Source organism: Vulpes vulpes, chromosome 12 (genome assembly GCF_048418805.1).
Source record: "Vulpes vulpes isolate BD-2025 chromosome 12, VulVul3, whole genome shotgun sequence".
In the NCBI taxonomy this organism is placed as follows: Eukaryota; Metazoa; Chordata; class Mammalia; order Carnivora; family Canidae; genus Vulpes; species Vulpes vulpes.
In genome coordinates this window covers 146,092,777-146,110,531 of record NC_132791.1, presented here as the reverse complement: position 1 = coordinate 146,110,531, position 17,755 = coordinate 146,092,777, and the positions used below count along the sequence as shown (strand labels likewise).

The following is a 17,755-nucleotide window of genomic DNA, read 5'->3' as shown; positions in this document are numbered from 1 at the left end:
TATCTCATTGTGGTTTTGATTTGTATTTTCCTGATGGCCAGTGATGTGGAGCATTTTCTCACGTGCTTGTTGGCCATGTCTATGTCTTCTTTGGTGAAATTTCTGTTCATGTCTTTTTCCCATGTCATTATTGGATTGTTTCTTTGCTGTTGACTTGAATAAGTTCTTTATCGATCTTGGATACTAGCCGTTTATCTGATATGTCATTTGCAAATATCTTCTCCCATTCTGTAGGTTGTCTTTTAGTTTTGTTGACTGTTTCAGTTCATTCCTTTCCATTGTGAAGTAGCATTCCATTATATGGATATGCCACAATTTTTTTATCCATTCACCTGTTGATAGACATTTGAGTCACTTACCATTTTTGGCTGTTACAAATAAAGCTGCTGTAAGTCTCTGTGTTCGTTTGTGTATGCGTCTCTGAAAGGACATAGGCTTTCATTTCTCTTGGATGAATACCTGAGATAGAATGTGTAAATCCTATGATAGGTGTAATTTTAACAACTTAAGAAATTACTAAACTGTTTTTACAAAGTGGTACCATTTTACATTCCCACTGGCAGTGCATTAGAGTTCTAATTTCTTCACTTCCATTAATTAACTTCTGAAATTTTAGCCATTCTAAAAGGTGGATAGTGGTATCATTGTGGTCTTAATTTGCATTTCCTAAATGACTAATGATCTTGGGCTTCTTTTCACATGCTTATTTTCATGTGTTTATCTTCTATGGCTGAGTGCATGGTGAAATCTTCGCCTGTTTTTTAATTGTATTTTATTGAGTTTTGAGAATTCTTTATATCTTCTGGAGACAAGTCCTTTATCAGATAAATAATTGGGGAATATATTCTTTCAGTATATGGCTTGTCTTTTTGTTGTTCCATAGTGTCTTTCTTTCAAAAAATAGAGTTTTCGATCTTGGTAAGAGTCCAGTTTATCAATTTGTTCTTTTATGTATCATGGTTTTGGTGTTGCATCTAAGGAAATGTTGTTACCTTACTCAAGGTCACACATTTTCGTCCCTATGTTCTTGAAGTTTTATGGCTTTAGGTTTCCTGTTTGAACTGATGATCTATTTTGAATTAATTTTTGAATCTGGTGTGAGTATGGATTGAAATTTGTTTTGTTTTGCATATAGATATCCCATTGTTCAGCACAACTTAATGAGAAGATTACCATTTCTTCACAGAGAGAAAGCTCTGTATCCCTGTAGAAAGCTGGTTGCCCATATAAGTGTTGGTCTCTATTCTGTTCCATTAATCTGTTTTTCTGTCTTTATACCAATATTCTGTTAGCTTGATCATTGTGGTTCTTTAGCTATAACCCTTGTTTTATTATTTTAACAATTGCTTTAGGATTTATGATATAGGTTTTTAACTTATAATCTAACTGATGTACCTTTAAGTAATATTATATCAATTAATGTATAGTATGAGAACATTAAAACTGCATGCTTACATTATGTCTCTTCCCCCCAAACTGGGAGCCAGTGTCATACATTTTACTTCTACCTGTGTTATCAACTCTACACTACATGGTATTATTTTTGCTTTAAGCAGTCAGTAACTATTTACCCTTTTAAAGCTATTTTCAGTTCTTTGTATAGAATCAGACTTCCATCTGCTACCATTTCCTTTTTGTATGATTCCTTTTTGCATTTTTTTATAATGCAGACCTGATAGTGACAAATATTTTCAATTTTGGTATGCCTGAAAAAAGCCTTTATTTCATGTTTATTTTGAAAGATATTTTGGGTATAAAGTTTTAAGATCGCAATTTTTCTTTCCTTTCAGTACTTCACTGTTGCTTCACTATTTTCTTCCTGCTATTATTTCTAATGGCTAACCTGCTTTAACCCTTTTCTTTGTGTTTCTGATATAATGTACCTTGTTTTTTCTAGATGCCATTTAAGCTGGATGTCCAGAATAGTTCACCTCAGTTTGGATTTTTGTCATATAGTTTAAATAAATCCAGTCCTGTCACATCTGTGCTGATATTTAGCTCTTCCTTTTTCACATAGGCCTGAAGTGTTAGAAGAGTCACCTCCAGTCCCCCAGAAGGGAAGTTTTCAGATTGTTCCATGCAACTGCAGTGTTCATGACAGCTGTGAATGCCATGTGCCTGTGCCAACAGCCAAACTCAACCACACTCTTCTTATGTATTTGAAAATCACGTTGGGTGGAATAAATTTTCAGTCACCTCTAATGTCAGTTCAGCCCATAAATGTTGGTAAGTTGTGCATTAGAAAGGTAATAGATCTAAACATCAGTCATATAAACAGGTTAGATATTGTGTACAAAATTTTTCAATAGCTTATCTTACTTTGACCAATGTGGTAAGGACAGCAAATGTAGAACTGGGAATATTAAAAGCGGCTTCTAGAATGTTTTCACAGTAGTATAGATATCTCTGCAATTATAACTTCAGTTCTTTCTTTCTTTTTTAAAGATTTACCTATTTATTTTAGAGAGGGAGAGAGAGTGTGTGCAAGTGCGAGTGAGGGGAGAGGCAGAGAGAGACTTTTTAAGCAGATTCTTCACTGAGCATGCAGTCTGATGAAGGTCTTGATCTCATGACTCTGAGATCATGACCTAAGCAGAAACCAAGAATTGGACACTTACTTAACTGACTGAGTCATTGAGGCCCCCCCTTAAATTCTTTCTTAAGAACAGTTTTTCTTTCAGTCTTGGATCTAAATGATATGTATTATTTGGTTGTTACTTTTTCACTTGTCAGATAACAATTTCTAAAAGTAATTAGAAGTTTATTTTTTTATATTTATTTTATACTTCTTTTATTCCTTCAATAAATATTTCTTAGAAGCTCTTGTATGTCAGCCACTGATCTAGGAGTTGGGGAAACAATGGTGAATGAGACAAAGTTCCTGCCTCAAAAACCAGAGACAAACAATAGTGAGCAGAGAGAAACAATAAAAAAGTAAATAACTAAATAATTTGCTATACAAATCTGATTATAAGAAAAATCCAAATAGGTAGTGCCATCACATATTTTTAGTGCAAAGATTCTCAGTTTCTTTTGATCAGCTTGAACATATGATTACAAATGTGAATAATATAGGCCATGTTCACTTAAAATATTTATTAACTTACTTTTATATAGGTATGTATTTTATATATAACATATAACTTAACAGCATTACTATTTTCCCTATTTCCTGAGACCATTATATATAAACTCTTTGCATGCATCTTAGCATCAGTAGATGTCTAGTGACACTAGAGCCACTTTTCCAAGTATCTCACACAAAGTTTTCTACACAACTTCACTGTCATTTCCTTCTAAGTTACTGGGGATATGCCACTTTTTGAATCTGCATGACATCATATTTTAACATTAGGATTTTCAAATAATTTGTTCTCTAGGGTTATATTTGTGGTCTCTACAACATAATTAAAATGTCATCTAAGCAATTCTGTCATGAAGTTATACCACAGGAAAAATATATATGAAATTTATAAAATATTGTTATGTTCTCTTTTAAAAACTAATTCTGTCAGGTGATTTTTAGAAACATTTAGAGCCAAAATTTAATTAAATATTTAAAAAAATAGTTAAGATAAGGTGCACAAACTATCATAATAGAGTTTGTAAGAAACTTAAATTTTGTCTTTTCCTCAGGAATAATATTTTTTTAAAGATTTTTTATTTATTTATTCACGACAGACACAGAGAGAGAGGCAGAGACACAGGCAGAGGGAGAAGCAGGCTCCATGTAGGGAGCCCGACATGGGACTCGATCCCAGGATCACGCCTGGGCTGAAGGCGGCACTAAACTGCTGTGCCACAGGGGCTGCCCAGGGATAATCTTTTGAGAAAAAGGGCCTGTCATTTCAGCTATGGAGATCAAAGAAGACCTGTTAAAGAGATAGCATTTGGGCTGAGATAGCCATGCAAAAATCCAGAGCAAAAGGTGCCTCAAGCAGGAAAAATAGCACCCATAAAACCTCTGAAATGGACTGAACTTGGAAGTTGGAGGAACCAAAGAGAAAACGTTTGTGCTTAGAGTGAATAAGGCAGGGGAATGTTTGGAAGATATGGTCAGTATTGGATTCAGGTCATATGGTAGGCCAGGCTATAGAGTTTAGATTTTATTCTAATTACAGGGGAAGTTTTGAACCAATAGAGTGGTATTGTCAGGTGTGTGTGTCTGTGTGTGTTCCGTCTGTGTGTATATTTAAAATTTACTTGACATGTGAAGAAGGAAATCAATGGGGAAAAGAAGAATAATAGTTACAAGACTGAAATCAGAAGGCTCAGACAGGAGGCTAACTGGAATGATCTAGCTGGTTTAGGAATGTAGCAGTAGAGAAGTAGAGAAATGATCATAGTTGGGATTCATTTGGGAGATGGGGCTGACTGAAATTTCTAGTGGATTGGGTGTAGAGTATGGGCAGAGAAGAACCAAGTATAACATTCAGACTTGGCCTTGAGCATGCCAGTGAATAGTGGTACCAGATACTAAGATGAGGAAATTTAGGGAGGATCAGGTATGTGACACATTATTTTTGAGATGCTTATAGATATCCAAGAGATGCTGAGTAGACAGTTAGACATATGATCCTAGAGTTCAGGAAAAATCTATATGGGAGTATCTGGCATATAGATGTTTATGGGACTGCCTGAGATCATCCACTTAGAGTTCAGTGAGAGAAAGACTGAGGCAATCAGAGAGAAAAGAGGAGTAAAAGAGGTTGGTGGCCTGGAAGCCATGTGGAAACAGAGTGAGCAGCTGTGGAATGCCACTGACAAGTGGAGTAAAATGCATCGGACAACTGGCATTGTATTTGGCAAAGGATGATGACTTTGACAGAGAAGTTTTGGTGGATTGCTGAGAAGGAAGACCTGATCACAGTAGGTTGATTAGGAAAATGGAACACAAAGTGGGGAGAGTGAGTAGTGCCAACTTTTTCAAGGAATAATACTCTGAAAGAAGCAGGTAGATGGCAGTATATCTAAGACTGGGGACATGGGTAGTCCAGTGAATGATTTGTTTTTAGATTTCTAATATTAAGGCACATATGTATGCAGGCAGGAAATATACGATAGTTTATAATTTCATGATTTCTAATATTTATTTTATTTTATTTTTTATTTGAGAGAGAGAGAGAGAGCACAAGCTGAGGGGAAGAGGCAGAGGGAGAGGGAGAAACAGACTCACCACTGAGGAGGGAGCTTGATCAAATAGGGCTCAATCCCAGGACCCTGGGATCATGACCTGAGCCAAAGGCAGCCACTTAACCAACTGAGCCACCTAGGCACCCCTAATTTCATGATTTCTGTTTGAGTTTTTGTTTTGATTTATTTTTGATCATGAGAACTCAACTAATTTCACCTATTATTTCTAGACTTTAGTGTTTGTGCTTTAAAGTAACTAAAATTTGTAATATGTCACATAAAGTAAAAGCTTTATAAATTTTGACTCAAGAGAAAAACTATGTCTAAATTTTCGAAGAGATAGTATGTTAATAATAATATGCCACTTTAGTTCTTGATAAATAAAATTTAAATCAGCCAGCATTTCAGTGTAATGATTATTTCTACATATGTTAAGTCCTGCTATTTAAAATCTTGAAAAAAACAGGGCAGCCCTGGTGGCACAGCGGTTTAGCGCCGCCTGCAGCCCAGGGCATGATCCTGGAGACCCTGGATTGAGTCCCACAGTCAGTGGGACTGACTTCTCCCTGCTGCATGTGCCTGCTCCCATATGCATGGTGCCTGCTTCTCCCTCTGCCTGTGTTTCTGCATCTCTATGAATAAATAAATAAAATCTTAAAAATAAATAGAATCTTGAAAAAACAGAGATGCACAGAAAAGAGAAATGCATCATCTATTTTCTATCATTTTGGCATTTTGTTTCTATTTTATATATATTTGTAAATATACTTTTATTTGTTAATTTTAACAAATCAGGAACTAAAAGTATAAATGATGTTTAATAAACTTTTAAAACTAAAAATCTTAAACATTTTCAGTATTCTTCTCCAATATGATTTTTAAAGGTTGCGTAGATTTCCCCAATAGGGATAAACCAGTATTTATTTAATCCTTTATTGTAAGAGGTTTACATTGTTTCTGCAAATAATGTAAAGGTTATGTGTGTTTAAAACTATATACACACGTATAACCTATATACAAATGCATATTCATATATGAACACATGCATATACACATGAACTCAAATCATTTACCAAGTTAAACACATTGTTAGGCTAAGAAACTCTATCCACATTTCTGGTGACAAGCCAGGGCCTGCAAATGCTATGTTTATTGCATGTAAAATACACATACTGTGGATTTTTTGAGTAGATGTGTCTAGATTATATTTCAAAGTTAATAGACTTGCTGAATTTTGCATGCATATTTGCATGCATTTTTGCATGCAAACTATACATTTTCCAAGTACTGTCCTGCAAAATGCTGTTCTTTCTTGTCACCCACTAAATCAGTGTGTGAGTATGGTGGGGGAATTCTGGAAGTTTTGGGAATGCTAGGTTAAATAAGGTTAGCAGACATTTTTTACAGCAGTAATTTATGCTTATCAAAACAACCTCATTACTGATTTACACTTATTACCACTTGGGAGAGGAAATGGGTATACATGGGTTGCTATGGAAAGGTACAAGGAGACCTAATATTTTGCTTGTATAATTAGCCTTTGAATAGGTCACCTTTTAAGTAGTTGAAAGAATGGGAAATGCTAAAAATTCATTTTGACTCTATTTTATGATTATCATGAAAATTGCTTGACTTAAAAATGTTCTTTTTTTCCTTAAGTGAAGCCTGATCCACCATTAGGTTTGCATATGGAGATCACAGATACTGGCAATTTAAAGATTTCTTGGTCCAGCCCAACATTAGTACCATTTCAACTTCAATATCAAGTGAGATATTCAGAGAATTCTTCAACAAATGTGAGAAAAGTAAGTATATTTTAGAAAATAAAATGAAAAGTTGAGAAGCAAGTAAAGATGAGATGCTTTCTAAGTCCCATAGAAAATGCCCTTTGCAGGGTACCTGGGTGGCTCAGTGGTTGAGCATCTGCCTTCAGCTCAGGTCGTGATCTTGGGGTTGTGCAGGCTCTGCATGTAGCCTGCTTCTCCCTCTGTGTATGTCTTTGCCTCCCTCTGTGTGTCTCTTATGAATAAATAAATAAAATCTTAAAAAAAAAAGAAAATGCCCTTTGCATGCCAAATATACATGGTCCTTCTAGAGCAGAATCAACTGTAATTTAATATTATATCATTGGCTTTTATTTAAGATCAGCATAGGAAATGAACACCTGAACAGCATGTCTGCAATCCTTTTAGAAAAATTGTTTGATGTTGCACAATCTCTCTTACCTATGGATGCATGTTATATGTTGAGGACTGTGGCAAATTCCTCCCAGAATTTATTGCCAGAGAAGGTTCCTCTTCCAAAAAGAAGTTTATGTAGATTAGTATCTCTCTGTCTCTCCCTCTCCCTCTAGTTCCCTCTTCCTTACACACACAGCTAAATAACTACAGAAGTCCAGTTATAGAAACTTGAGTTAATAGTTATTTTTTTTTACTTACAGAGCTCTGGTTTTTTATTTTATAATTCAAACTTTTTAAAAAAAGATTTATTTATTTGAGAGAGAGAGCAAGTGGGTGGGGGGAGGGGAAGGGGAAGAAAGAGAATCCAAGCAGACTCCCCACTGAGTGTGGAGTTGTCCTATGACGCAGGGCTGGATGTCACGACCCTGAGATCATGACCTGAGCTGAAAGCACGAGTCAGACACTTAACCAACTGAGCCACCCAGGTGTCCCTCAAACTTTTTTTTTTATTGTTCAGTGTATTTATATACAGGCAGTGCTTTCACTTGTAATGAAAAGTGTGTGAAATTCTTTTCTCATTATTTCAGTATTTATTGAGTACCCACTAGGTGCTAGGAACTGTTCTATTTGCACCAGGATATACTGGATGGTAGAGCTAACTGGACAAAGGAGTTTGAGGGTACTGGTGCTATAGGTTGTAATATTAAGTGGAGATGAGGAAGACCTCATTGAGAAGGTGACATTTGTTTTTTTTTTTTAATTTTTATTTATTTATGATAGTCACAGAGAGAGAGAGAGAGAGGCAGAGACATAGGCAGAGGGAGAAGCAGGCTCCATGCACCGGGAGCCTGACGTGGGATTCGATCCCGGGTCTCCAGGATCGCGCCCTGGGCCAAAGACAGGCGCCAAACCGCTGCGCCACCCAGGGATCCCGAGAAGGTGACATTTGAGTGAGGACTTGAAGGAGGTTGGTGATGTAGATATCTGGGGGAATTAGTTTCCAAATCGAGACAACAGCAAGTCAGAGACCCTTAAGCTGGATGAGAAGCGAGAGGCCGGGAGAGTGAGTGAGGGCAAGAGTAGCAGTGGATGAGTCAAAAAGGAATAGGAGAGGAAAAGGAGAAGGTCATGGACTATAGCATTTGTTATATAATTTGGAAGTAAACACCTGTCTTTTAAGCTCTGGGCCTATTTTTTTTAAGACTTTATTTTCATACAGAGCAGAAAAGGAATCCTTAGTGTCATGTGGGGAAAAAGAAAACAGAGGACAAGGTTGGAAAACAGAATTTATTTGCTAAGCAATTCTTAGTAGTGGTTGTTTTATGCAGAATTAGGTCTCTTAAATATTTTCCCTCTAGTTTTCAATCTGTATTTTGATTTATTATAGCTTATCTTTGGGTTCAGATTCTTAAAATTATTCATGCCCTCCTCTGTGACAGTTTCCTCTAGGAATGTTTATAATTCTCAGTCCATTCCTGCTCATCATTTTCTACCACATGTGTAATATAGATGTTAGCCGTGGCTTAAAACTCCCCATTGACTTTAGCCAACCTGTCAAATTTTGCAAGGTCAATATTCGTTATCATTCAGTTAAAAATATCTGCTGATTGTCATTATGATTTTCTTCTTGCACTCATGGGCTACTTGAAATTTTATTGACAAAGGTGCAAACATTTGTTTTTTTTTTTAAGATTTTATTTTTTTATTCATGAAACGGAGAGAGAGACAGTAAAGACATAGGCAGAGGAAGAAGCAGGCTCCCTGTGGGGAACCTGATGCGGGACTCAATCCCAGGACCCCGGGATCATGACCTGAGACCAAGGCAGACGCTCAACCACTAAGCCCCCCAGGTGTCCCAACATTTGTTATTGGTTACTGATTTTGGTTAAATCCCACTGTGGCCAGCTAACTATTCTAAAGCCTTTAATTCTTTGAAATTTCTTAGGACTGCTTGTTCTCCATTTTGATAAAAGTACTATGTCAGCTTGATGCTCTGATGTTTTCATTTTTCATGTTTAACAGGCTAATGAAATTGTCTCAGCTACATCTCTGCTAATAGACAGTGTGCTTCCTGGGTCTTCATACGAAGTTCAAGTGAGAGGCAAGAAACTGGATGGTCCAGGAATCTGGGGTGACTGGAGCACCCCTCTTATCTTTATCACACAAGGTAGGTTTTGTAAGAGTAGCTCCTATTGAGAGGAGAATATGCTTCCTGATTTCCTTTGGCCTATTATAAGCATCTTAAATTTTGTGGCAGTAAACCAAAAGGAGGGACACAATATTAATATTTTATTTAAATGTTGGCAGGTTAATTTGTGAATTAAAAACTTGTATAAGAGTTCCCATGTTTGTGTATCTTGCTGAATTACTCTTACCTATTCAAAATATAGGGTTAATAGAAAGGTTCCAAATTTACAAATTCAGAACATTACTGGTCTCAATGTTTCCTTTATTTACATTTTAAATCAGATCTATTTATTTGACATAAATTTCAAACATTCAAATTTCATTTAATTATTACATTTATGTAACATAATAAGTAATAACATAATGAAATAATTCTTTTCACTACAGATGCTTGCTTTTGAGACTTTTCACTTCCAATTTTCATATTTTTCAAGTTGTCTTTAACATCAGAGAAACTGGTTTATTCAAAACTTCCTCATGAAGTTGAGGTGGTGTTTTACAAAGAGGCCCAGGCGCCTAAGAATAGTCCAGCCCTGTCATATGCTAACTTGTTACCCTAGGAAGACACTTCATGGTCCTTTGCCTACTTGTCTGATCTGTCAAAAGAGCAAAATTATTCCTACTGAAATTCATGCAGGTTGATTATGGGTATGTAGAGACAGCAAGTACCCTGTAAATCACTAAGCAGGTAGTCAACATATTTAATGAAATAAATTTGTTTATTGTTTACTTACTATTTAAAAAGCACTGATCAGGGCTGCCTGGGTGGCTCAGTCAGTTAAGCATCTGCCTTCAGTTCAGGTCATGATCCCAGGATTTTGGGATCGAGACCCACATCTGGCTTCTTGGTCAGTGGGGAGCCTGCTTCTACCTCTCCCTTTGCCATTCCTCTCAGTTGTGCTCTCTACCTCTATCTCTCTGTCAAATGAATATATAAGATCTTTAAAAAAAATTGATTAGTCAAAGAATCAGTAGCATTAGTGGTTTAAGAGCACTGACTTGGAGTCTGACAAAATATTATAGAACTTCAGGCCCCACCACTTATTTGAAAAGTTTCTTAACCTTTCTATGCCTTGCCTCAATTTTCCCAATTGCAAAATAGGAACATTCTTATAGGGATAGAATGGATCCTTGTACCTACTGTGCTCACTGCAGTGCCTAATCCTTCGTAATCACTCAATAAATAGTATCTGCAATCATAGTTTATAAATCCATAATCTCAATACTCAAAATCTCAGTGTCTAATGAATGTGAGAGGTTGACATGATACATGAGCAAGGTTGTCAGAAGAGTTAACAAAGTACTAGGCAATAAGAAGGATTGGTTCTCACCAGGGAAGTCAAGAACCTTGTGTCCGTGGATTTAGAAGACATGGATTTCTCATCACGATTCCTCAGATAATTATTGAACATCACAATGTGTGCGCCGACACCTCAACTTCTGGAATTTTTCTAAGGAAGGTCACCTTTTCTACCTTCAGTGATTTATTGTTGATTAATAGGTCTTAATGAGCAGCTGTGAATTATGTAAAGAGGAATGAATTGCAACATCAACTTTTAAAGAATGTCCAATGGAGGCTTTTTATAGTGGGATGGGGTAAAGTGGATGGCAGAGGAGGGAAGTAACCCTGACTCTCACTCTGAGTGGCCTGTGGCTTTCTGCCTTTACGTACCATCTGGTGAAATATTTCTCTTTCACAAGAAGATGGCTTTCTTCTCTATTTTACTTTCTTTTTTTTAATTTTACTTCTTAATTAGATTAGAAAACCTACCCTGACTGAAGAAGAGGGAAATTCTAAAAGAATCTAATGATGTAATACGTGGGTACTGAATCACAGGTAAAAGGTATAACTAGATTCATACTTCCCTACTGAATAATAATACTAATAATAACAATAAAGATAGTTATGGGGTGCTTCCTGTGCTTCAAGCACTGCTCTAAGTACTTTACATATATTAACATTTTATCCTTTCTATCCCCTGTGAGATAGGTACTAATATTTCCTTTTTATAAACAAAGAAATCAAGATTTAGAGAGGTTAAGTAAATTGTAAAAGTCTAGAGCTGGCAGTCTCATTCCAGCGTTCATGTTTGTACGCACTAATACAGTGATGAGGTACATGATGTATATGTAGGCGCATTTTCCGGTGTCACTAAAAATTGATCCTGGGAACTAATAAGCAGTAAGCTTAATTACATAGAGCATTTCAGTGGAACACCTCATTTCCTTCATGATTCCTGATAAATGAGGTTTCAGTGTTGCTTGGGTTTTTCAGGTCTTAGGTTTGCTGAGTTGCCTTTAGAGCAGTTCCGATACTCCCAGTGCTCACTGCACTGGAGGCTTGTTCTTGGATGGTGTGCACCAGTGAAGTATCTTTCTCCAAACTTGGGAGCTTCCTATTCTTTTGGACTTCTTTTTGGATCCTTCTCTCTTAAATCTAGGTATTTAATATTGTTGGATTATCCTCTGTTATCGATGGATGGGTCCTACAATGGCATCCACCTAACAGAAACATTCTAAGGTTGAGGCACTAACTTATTTAGAATGAATTAGCATACCTACTTTATTCATTTCCAAACATTTGGATGTTACTGATTTTTTTTTTTTTTTTTGCTTTTTGTTTTGAATAGAGGTTGTCTGGTGTATCGCTGTCAGAGCAAACAGATGCTAATTATCAGTACCTTTATAGCTACTACTTTTTATTCATTGATTTATCAAAGCTTTCTCTACCAAGTGCACAATTAATGAAGCATTGACAGTTTTTAATCAAGGCAATCCTATGGATTTTTTGAAAATGAATTGGGTAGATTCTTTGTTTAGCTGTTGGGAGATCTTGGACTCTGAAGAAAATCCAGGACCTTACCAGAACTTAAGAAGTCCAAGAATATTGCACTTTAGTTATGCTGCATGCTGAAAATAAGTTTAGAAGTGCTGACTTCTTGTAATACGTTTCTTAATGGTATTCTTGTGCTGCCAAAGGAGAGGAGAAACAATTTCTACATTTCGTTCTAGACATTGCTTGTAGTGCATTAGGGAAAATATTTTCCCCTTGAAGAAAAATAGGAAAACTGCTTTGAAAATTTAAAAATCTATTTTCTGGCACTATAATAAACACATTTTAAAGATTTTATTTATTTATTCATGAGAGACACACAGAGAGAGGCACAGACACAGGCAGAGGGAGAAGCAGGCTCCCTACGGGGAGCCTGATGCAGGACTCCATCCCAGGACCCAAGGATCATGCAGATGCTCAGCCACTGAGCTACCCAAGCGTCCCAATAAACACATTTTAAAATAACTTTAAAATGTTTTGACACATGATTTATGTTCATGTAAGTAACTCACTAATATCAATAGAATTTCTTTTAATGAAATTCTTAGTGTAGATTCTGCAAAAGTATTTCTTAGTCATGAGAAGAAAATTCTTATTTTATAAATTAAATATTGTATAGTATCTCACATGAGAATAAAATATACATTTATACTGTTTTGAAAATCAAATATTTAACATTTACTTCCTACCAATTTCTATATATTCAATGTAGATTTTACAAAATCAAGTTTTTAATAACTTGTTTTTCTTCTTTTTAAGCTAATATTTTAGTATTTATTTAATCATGCCATATACTATGACTTTAACTGTATTTCTCAATTAAGCCTTACTTAGGCATTCAATTTTGAAGTGAAATGCCTTTTTTAGTATCTTTAAAAGATTCAGCTTAACTTTTGAAATCTTATTTATACTCTTAAAAAAAATAAATTAGGGATGGTTGAATGGCTCAGTCAGTTGAGCGTCTGCCTTCAGCTCAGGTCATGATCGCTGAGTCCTGGGATCAAGCCCCGTGTTAGACTCCCTGCTTGGCAAGGAGCCTGCTCCTCCCTTTCCCTCTGCTACCACCCCCCAACCCCCGACTCATGTACCTGCTCTCTCTCTCTTTGAGATAAATAAACTCTTTAAAAAATTAAAAAAAAATAGATAAAAATTACTCTTAGACTTTTGAAGCAGTTCAGTAGTGAGATGTGTAGCATATTGAAGGTAGGTTAATGATCTTTCAGATCTGTGCTAGGTATGTGTGTAGTAAGCATTGTCCCAGTGAAGCCTGAGTGCCACCCTAGGCTAGGATTAAAAATCTAATGGACTGGCTTCTGCCAGTGACTTCATGCTACTAAAATTTTTCCTGTTTATGCTTGACTATAGACATTCAAAGTACAAATGTTTTGTATAGGTTGTAAATATAAAGACTGTTATTATAAAAAAAAACTTAAATAATAAAAACCAATGAAATTTTTTGTTTTTGTTTTGGGGGCAATCCAGACGATATAAATGAAAACAGATACTCATATTCTTTCATCAGAAAATGGCCTACCTTAAATTGTACAACTGAAATATACTGCTTTTATAATGCATTGTAGCAGAAATAATTTCTTCTGTGTAAACAGTCATTACCTTTTATTCTGTTTCTAACTAAAACTATAGGCAAGCTATGTTTCCAACAATAGGGGGCTGGAAAAAGTAGTATGGAATAGTATAGAGGCCTTAAAAATAATATTTTAGAAAAATATTGGTTCCCTTTGTCCTTAACCACAGCATATTGGTGTTAACTAACTTAAAATATTACAGATCAGTATTTACAGTATTTCCTGTTTTGGTGCATTGGTGCAGCATTGATTTTACATATCCCTAACGAGTTTTCTTATTTAAGGCTAGTTCTCTACTCTACCTGTTTATTTGAAATTTTCATATATCCAAATGAAACAATATCAACCACCATTTATTCTTCAGGATTTTGCCTTATAGTGATTTGATTCAAGAACTTGCCCTAAATTTCACTGATTCTTAATGCAGAGTATGATGGAAAATGTGTCATAGTGGAATTAAATTATATTTATTTGAATGAATTTTCTGCCTATCAATTAGCAAGTGACAGTTATGCATTAAAAGATATTTTATAATAAGTCTGTATGTTTAGAAAATACTGAAGATATTTTTGATGTTCAAGTCCTTTGGGAATAGGAGTGCCTGCAATTCCATAACCAGGCAATTACAGTCTCTTGGTACACTCATTTTATTTTTGGCAGTGTGATCTTGAATGCATTATGAATCTTTTCACATAGTGTAAATTCCTTATGGGATGATGGGATGTTTTTGGTCTTCCTCTGATATTTTCCCTTTCTTCTCTTACTGCAGATGTCATATACTTTCCACCTAAAATTCTGACAAGTGTCGGATCTAATGTTTCTTTTCACTGCATTTATAAAAGTGAAAACAAGATTGTTTCCTCAAAAAAGATTGTTTGGTGGCTGAATTTAGCTGAGAAAATTCCTCAAAGCCAGTATAACATGGTGGGTGACCGTGTTAGCAAAGTTACTTTTCCAAATCTGAATGCGACCAAGCCTCGAGGGAAGTTCACCTATGATGCAGTGTACTGCTGCAAGGAGCAGGAATGCCACCATCGCTATGCTGAGTTATACGTGATTGGTAAGAATACTGAACTTCTCTTCATTTTCTTCCACAAGCAAATTGTTATGATGGGCCCTATATTAGAGTCCCATTGATAATGTAAGGAAATGTGATTTTCATTAAAAATTGTTTGATGTTTTTGCTTTGTATTAATATTTTAATGTGTTTTAAATAGATGTCAATATCAATATATCATGTGAAACTGATGGGTACTTAACTAAAATGACTTGCAGATGGTCAACCAATGCAATCCAATCACTCGAGGGAAGTACTTTGCAGTTGAGGTATCATAGGTATGTATTGTTTTTGCTGTTTTCTTTTTCTGTGGCTATGGTGAGATAAGACTTTCTGTAGAAATATCATCATAACAGTCCTCTAGTAGATGTTCTTCCTGAAAGAGAAAGATGGAATCTACTTGATTGGAAAACATTTGAGGGATTAAATAAATTGGTGGTTTTTGAAAAAATCCACATTGAGGTAAAAAATGTAGTTTTTTTACCTCAAATGTTTTTTTCTGATAATTGATTAATGTCCCATAATTGCATTTTAACTACAGAATGAAATCCAGGAAAAACTGGCTTCTGTACATTTTAATTTGACTTAGAGAGTTGACCAGAGGAGAATAGCAATGATTATAGAAGTCCAATGTCATTTGCTAAAGATTAATATTTTGGAAAAAAGCCAGAGGTAGTAGTGCAAAGATTGTGAGAGATAATATCAATACTTTTAGAAGTAAAAAAGATTAAGAAAGAAACATTAAGGAGTAAAGTGTTGTAATAAAAAGTAATTTGTGCTTGTTTATTTTTACCCTTCTCTGTTAAGAAAAGAATTCAAGGCATCATCTTCCTATAGTATCATCTGAAATAATAGCACTCTTGATTAGGAGACAGTAGATACGTTTTTATTTTTATAATATCTCATAGTGGTTTTCAGTTATGTGTACTGTTCTCAAACACCCTGTCTTAATTTGTGTTTGTATTGGGGGTCTTCCAGTTTGTATCACTTGTCCTCATTTATTCTTAAAATCTAAGTTTTCTACTTGAAAAACAAATCCCCTTCCTCAAATACTGCAATCTGAATTCTATTCCTAAAGTGACCAGTCTTTTCTTATGTAGCATTAGAAAAACTGGGGCCATTTCTACATTTCTTACATGGGAGTAATAGCTAACTTCATCCTACCTGATATGAGTATTTTAAAATCAATAGAATATTCATGGGATGCCATTTTACTTTTATAATCTGTCTTTACTTTCTTTCCATGACATTTTTCACATTAAAAAAGGTGTTTGTGGATGACCATCACATAAGCTCTGTGCATCATTTATCTTGCTAACATTTATAGAAGAACTACAGAGGCCCCTGCATGTACTCGGGCGGGTGTTTTAACCTCTTTAAGCTTAGATTTCCTTGTCTGTAACCTGGAGAGAATAATAGAACTTACAGGATTTCTGCAAGAATTAATGATATATTTCATTTAATTATAATTGATAGAATTTCTGCGGGTAAATGTTCAATAAATGGCTGTTGCTGTCATGATGACAAAGACACTAACCTTTGCATTCCAAGTGGAGTATTAACTGTGCTTCGGTACATGGTCACGATTCTTCTTACCCTCAGAGGACTCTTCAAGCCTTATTCTCTTCTCTTCCCCCCACCCCCCAGCACTCATTCATGCACACACCCCAATGATTGTAATTTTGAGGAGGTGAGCAGGAAAAATGTCACAAAAAATGGAAAACGAGAAACAGAAGAATATACATTTTTCATTTTCTTGTAACCTTACAGCATTTATGGAAACAGTAACTGCAACTTTAACCATTTAAATGCCATATTCAGAGCAAATATTGGCAGCAGGGCTACTTCAAAGAAAAAGAGAAATGCTTTGTATGTTCTGGGGTGGAGTGTGGATCAGGACAGTTATAAAAATTACTTTCTTAATTTTCTTCTCTGAGAAAATGTGTTATATATCTAACCATATGATTCAGATATGAATCAAGAATTGGTATTATTTTCATCATATTGCTTTGAACTAGAAAATATTAGGACATTATCAATTAATCTATATTTTACTATCAATTATGTCTTCAATTTGTGGTGGAATTTAATTCCTATTTAAAGAGTAAGGGATTTATCTTTTTTCCCAACAAAGGGGACACCAATTGGTAATGTTCCCCAGTAATACCTGTGATCTATACATTTAAAATGGCATCACTTATGCATAATGTTAGCTTAACTTTCAAAGTGTTGTAGGATCTACCTCTAATTGGATCCTTATCTCCTTGTTAGAGCAATGCCATTTATTTTATTTGCATTTCCACTTAGTACAATAAAATATTTAAAGGTTTATTGTCTATTTTTAGGGACAGATATAAAATTGTGATATAGCTGGGAATCCAAAAATGCCTTTCCAATAAGAACATTTATTTTAGATGGAACAGACACTATGGTATTCTCAAATATCTTACTGCTTTCATCAATGTTGTATATTAACTGACTGTTCTCATATCTTTTAAGGAGCAGCCTTTACTGTTCTGATGTTCCATCTATTCATCCCATATCTGAACCCAAAGATTGCCATTTGCAGAGGGATGGTTTTTATGAATGCATATTTCAGCCAATCTTTCTATTATCCGGCTATACAATGTGGATTAAAATCAATCACTCTTTGGGTTCACTTGACTCTTCACCAACGTGTGTGGTTCCTGATTCCGTGGGTATGTCAAACTGTGTTGTGTGTCTTCATTTTTACTAGCAGATTTGGATTCAAGTTAACTCATGGAAACTGTTGTGTTTT

General features: G+C 35.3%; 1 protein-coding gene across 15 annotated transcripts in view; it reads left to right on the top strand.

The window, feature by feature from the left end:
- Positions 1–17,755, top strand: part of LEPR (leptin receptor) — a 139,751-nt gene that overhangs the window by 91,140 nt on the left and 30,856 nt on the right. For all 15 annotated transcript variants that reach the window (XM_072730670.1, XM_072730666.1, XM_072730667.1 and 12 more), the window contains 6 exons: positions 2,018–2,226; positions 6,793–6,938; positions 9,336–9,480; positions 14,689–14,979; positions 15,137–15,254; positions 17,476–17,675. In XM_072730670.1, coding sequence (XP_072586771.1) covers positions 2,018–2,226; positions 6,793–6,938; positions 9,336–9,480; positions 14,689–14,979; positions 15,137–15,254; positions 17,476–17,675 — 1,109 coding nt within the window. The remainder of the gene's footprint in view (positions 1–2,017; positions 2,227–6,792; positions 6,939–9,335; positions 9,481–14,688; positions 14,980–15,136; positions 15,255–17,475; positions 17,676–17,755) is intronic.